General features: G+C 59.5%; 1 protein-coding gene across 1 annotated transcript; it reads right to left on the minus strand.

Annotated features, from left to right (window-relative positions):
• Positions 1 to 8: 8 nt before the first annotated feature.
• LOC104158493 (transducin-like enhancer protein 4) lies at positions 9 to 4442 on the minus strand (the record flags this gene model as incomplete). The annotated part of the gene is made up of 5 exons (XM_009696161.1): positions 9 to 158; positions 566 to 640; positions 883 to 945; positions 2934 to 2978; positions 4379 to 4442. Coding segments are annotated over 5 exons (397 nt in total), but the record flags the coding sequence as incomplete, so codon positions are not given.
• Positions 4443 to 4895: the final 453 nt, after the last annotated feature.

A 4895-nucleotide genomic window follows, 5' to 3' on the forward strand; every position in this document is an offset into this window, starting at 1 on the left:
TTGGCAGCCAGCTGAGACTGTGCCATCAATGCTCCTGAGAGGGCCAGGAGCCCGGAGGCGCCGCTGACCCCACTCAGGCTGGAAGGCTGCATGCTGGAGGCGTGGGGTGTCAGTGGGATGAGGGATGTGTGGTGGGAGAGGTGCTGAAGCTGCTGCTGCTGGAAGAGAAAGAGCAAATGGTCCTCAATTCGGGATCAGACGTGCCCGGTACCCCTCAGCTTTCCACATGTGAGCTGCGGTGCAAAGCGGAATGGGATGAGACGGAACGCAAGGACAAGGAGGGGAGCAGAGCTGTCGAGGCTGCACAGTCTGGGTCACATCACCTGCCCCTTCCACCCAGGGCATCTCAAGCACCTCCGAAGCCATGGCTCTGCCCTGCTCTGCTCAGGGCGGCAGGAGCCAGGGAGGATCCCAGAGGCCATCCACCGCCTTCGGGACACAGTGGCAAACCCTCTCACCACAAGGGACCAGCCCTGGGCTTATTGAAGTAGCTTCCCCCCTCACCGCACTGCGTGGTCTGAACCTCCGAGCAGGAAAGAGCATGTGGCCGGGCAGCGTGACTCACCCCGACGATGCTGTTCAGCTCCCCCATGGTCACCTGCTTGGCCCGCTCCACAGCCTGAACGACCTGCTGCTGGTGCTGGGAAGGAAGAGCATGAAGAGGTCACACCGTGCTCCTGGCCGGAGGGACCACATGGCCCAACACTGCACCAGCCACCCGGGGCTGCGCAGCCCCCTCTCCCATCCCTCCAGCCCAGGTACAGAGGTTTTCCCCTCCCGAACCTCCCGTTGTTCAGGCTGGACTCAGGTTCGTCCCTTCCCAAGGGCCTTGAGAGAAGAAGCCTGAGCAGTCTGGTGCACAGACCCTGCCTCTCCCCTTACCTCCTGCGTCAGAAAGGGTATAATCTGGGTGCAGATGGCACTCAGCCTCTTGACAATCTCTGCCTGAAAGAGGAAGCAGGTATCACCACGGATAGTAGGGCTCTGAGCCCCATCCCATCCCATCCCCTCCAGCAAGCAGCCTCCGCAGAGGAGTTAAACTCTCCCCACCCATACCCACTCAGCATAAATCCTCCTGCTGCCTCCGCATCCCTGCTGGGATTTCCCAAGCTGCTGCCAAGGGAGGACTCTGCCCAGGGCTGTAGGACCCTCCCAGGCTGTTAGGTCCCTCCAGGCACATGGGAGGGAACCTGACTCCTAAATCTCTCTGTGGATGGAGGCCAAGCCAAGCTCTGAGCTGTCAGTCCTTTCACAGCCCAGCTGGCTTCGCTCAGCCCAAACCCATCTTGGCTTTGTGGGCTGCCGCGCTCATGGCCAGCGGGCAGGCTGGCAGGGAAGGAGAGCTGAGCCACAAGCACTGGCAGCGGGCCATCAGCATGCTGCTTGCTCTCTCCCTGAACATCAGACATGAAGCCAGGGGGAGAGTAAGGGGGACGCAAAATTCACACCAATGAATTCAGCCTCCGCTGCATCCTGCCAGCAAAGCCTTGCAAGGCACCAACGGTGGTACCTGCTCTGCCCTCCCTGCCCCAGCTGGAGCAGGGGCCCCCGGCCCCGCTCCTACTCCTGCCGAAGCCCCGGGCCAGCCAGCAGCTCTGCCTGCTCCTTCCAGCGGGGAAGCAGAGGCACAGAGCACCCCCATACCTGTCCCCTGTCCAGCACGCAGCAATGAGGAAATGCAGAGGACCTGGTGCGTCCTCTCCTCAGCCTGCGGTTATGGACAGACCCACGGCCCAGCCGCAGCCCCACGGGGGTAAGCGGCAAGGGAGGGGGCGGCGGCTACATCCCCAGCCTCTCCAGAAGAAAACCCATGCCTCCTGGGGAAAACTTGATCTCCCCACCCGCTGCGAATCCACCCCGGCACTGGCAGAGGGACTGGCTGCTCTGAAGTGTTTTCTCATCTCAGGTTTCCGACAATCCCTGACAGCATTGCAGAGAGGTCAAACCACGCACAAAGCCGGCAAAGAACAAAGGGAACATTCACCCTCTGCACTCAAATGCTGCCTGTGCCCCAGGAACACTTCTGTGCCCACCAGCATCCCGGTAACCCGCAGGTGCCGGCTGCTGTGTCAGCCCCTGCCCTGGCATCCACGCAGGCATACACCTTAACTGCTCCAGACCGCTCCTGCCCACGCAGAGCCAGGAGCTGGACCCAGGTGGGCCAGGGGTCCCCCTCCTCAAGCACTTGGCCGTTGCCTCTGCCACCCTGCGGGCAGAGTCCCCGGCCCCGCATGGCTCAGGCCACCTCTGGGTCCCAGTCCCATCGGAGCTCGGAGCATGTGGGGATGGTAGGAGTATGCTCACGGGCTCTACGACAACTCTCCCTGCTAACAAAAGGAGCAAACTGAGAGGGGCTGAGCCAGCTGGAGGAATATGGCAGTTGACTTGCCACTTTGTCAGGCATTGGTCCAAACTAATTTCCCTGGCACAGAGCCCGTGATGACTAGATTGATAAATCTGAAGAGGGAAAGCAAATTAACGCTGGAACAAAAGAGGAACCAGGGAAGGGTGAAAACACTCCTCTGGCTTCAGGAAAGGAAAAGGGGATTAAGAAAAAAGAAAATAAAAGAAAGGCAACCTATTTGCCTCTGGACTCCAGTTCCTGCTGTTTCCTCCACACTCTCTCCTGCGTCTGGGGCCCCAGGGAACTGCTGCAGGGAGGTACGTGCGCAGGGCTCATGGCCAGGCTCCGAGAGATGCTTTGGGATGGCAGGAAGGAGGCCCCGTCCCAAGGCACCTACCAGAACTCGGCAGCGCACACCCTGACAACTGCTGAATCCCTCTGCAGGCCAGTCCCTCACACAGAGCCATGCTACATCTACCCTGCCATTACAGCTACACGGGGACAGGGCAGATCATTTTCCAACAAACTGTCCATCCTTGGCCTCCTCCCCACCATCCCCTGCTGCTGGCCTGGACCCCACCTCACTTACCTGCTTGTGCATTTCAATGTTCAGCCCGTAGGACATCTCATAGTACTGAGAGCAAAAACAGAACACAGCCTGGTTAGGAGCTGCTCAGAGCAACTAGCCTGTTACCAGCCAGGGGCTTGGCAGCCAGCCCGCCCCTACTCCCCCCAGCTGAATGCCACTGCTGCTGCTGAGGGTCCCTGCTCCCCTCAGCCCACGAGAAACAGCTGACCAGCACACCACGGGCCGAGGGCCCATGCCACAAGCCTGGGGCAAGGTAGGGAGCAGCCACAGTGTGGACTGTTTAACACCTGTGATGATTACACTGCAATTTCTGCATTAGTTTAAGTCAGTGTAAGCCAGCCTCATTGCTCCCCACATCCCCTCCTATCCTGGCCGGTCCCTTCCCACTCCTAACCCAGACCCACTCCCTGATGCAGCTGCTCATCTAGTCACTTGGGTGGCCATGCCTGTGCAAAAGCAAAGATGACATCGGGTTACGCCTTTCACCAGTCACTAGTGACTCTGGCAGTGGTGACAGCAGCAGACCCCATTCCCTCGCCCCTGAGGACGGCGAGAAGGGGGGACCAGAGGACCTGCCTTCCTCCAGCAAAGCCCATTTCAAAGGCGGCAGCCCACCTCTGGGAATCCCTGAGCCTCCAGAATGCTGGAAGGGATCCCAGTTGGTGGGCGACAGGAATATGCCCTGGGATGTCAATAACACCTAGTACAGCCCTGGTCTCACGGACAAGGCTGTCATCACCCAGGGGATGGGGGTTACCCAAGTTTAGGTCTGTTTGCCTTTCAGATGGCATAATCTTGGTTTCCCCTTTCCCTAGAAGGGCCAGTAATGTCAGACGCTGAAGGAGAGGCAATACTGCTCCTGATCTGCAGTTCCCACCCTCTTCCCTTCCTTCCAGTAGCTACCCTGCCTCCTGCGAGGGCTGCCAGGCTCTGGCTGGTGCCTGGGGTGAGTCAATGTCAGGGCCTGTCAATCCCCCACTGGCAACTGTGGAGAGCTCCTGCCTTGCTCCTTCTAAAGGCAGCTTCCCCTTCCACCCAAAACACCAACCTTGGGGGATCACTTCCGAGACACCCCCTGCTTGGGAGAAAGACAGTGAGGAGAGGGAAGATGTCTTAAAAGGCCAAACAGAAAAATGAAAAAAAATTAAAGAGATAAAACCTATGGCGCGATTCCTGGGCTCAAGCAGCACGGAGTGGCAGCAGACATCAGTAGAAGAACCAGCATTGCTAGGAATGACGAACTCCTTCCTAACTCATGCACCCCCCAGCCCCAGCACTCAGGCCAGACCCAGGCCAGGCACGCCGCTGGCAGGGGTGGCTCGGGGAGGCCGCTGGCCTGTTTGGGTGAGTGGCTGAGCGGAGCCCCAGAGCCCGGGACCTGACTGGAGGGTGGCAGTCAGGGATGCTTTGGGGGAGGCAGGGGGGACAGGGCAAGGGTAGCTCACCATGACATAATGTCTCTGCATCTCTGTCTTCTCACTCACCAGCTTCTCACATTCCAGCTTCAGGCTGCAAAGAGGATCCATGGTTTTCACTCATGGACCCACATCTTCTGCGCCATCCCTCCAGTTCCCACTTTCCACTCTGCAACCTCAGCAAGCTCGGCACATCTCCCGTCTCCCCCCACAGTCTCATGGGGCCACGGCGATGTCATGTCCACCCCTAACTGGTGTTGCCATCGCTGGGGTACCCGAACCCCTGCAGCTGTGCTGCCCGCACAGCTCCCGCTACCCCCCAGACAGTCTATCACACCCACCCGGCGCTCTGTTCCCGCAGCGCTGCTGCCATCCGCCCCACGTCACCCTACACCCAGCTCAGCCAGAGGAAACAAACCGCGGGGTGGTCTCCCCCTTGGGACCTTCACTCATGATCTGGCGCCTCAAGCAACCCCTCAGCCTGGACCCCTCTCCCATTCTTCCCCAAGCGCTCCTTTCACCAAGACCCCTTTCTCCATCTTCTCCC

Source organism: Cariama cristata, unplaced genomic scaffold (genome assembly GCF_000690535.1).
Source record: "Cariama cristata isolate BGI_N322 unplaced genomic scaffold, ASM69053v1 scaffold24772, whole genome shotgun sequence".
Classification (NCBI taxonomy): domain Eukaryota; kingdom Metazoa; phylum Chordata; class Aves; order Cariamiformes; family Cariamidae; genus Cariama; species Cariama cristata.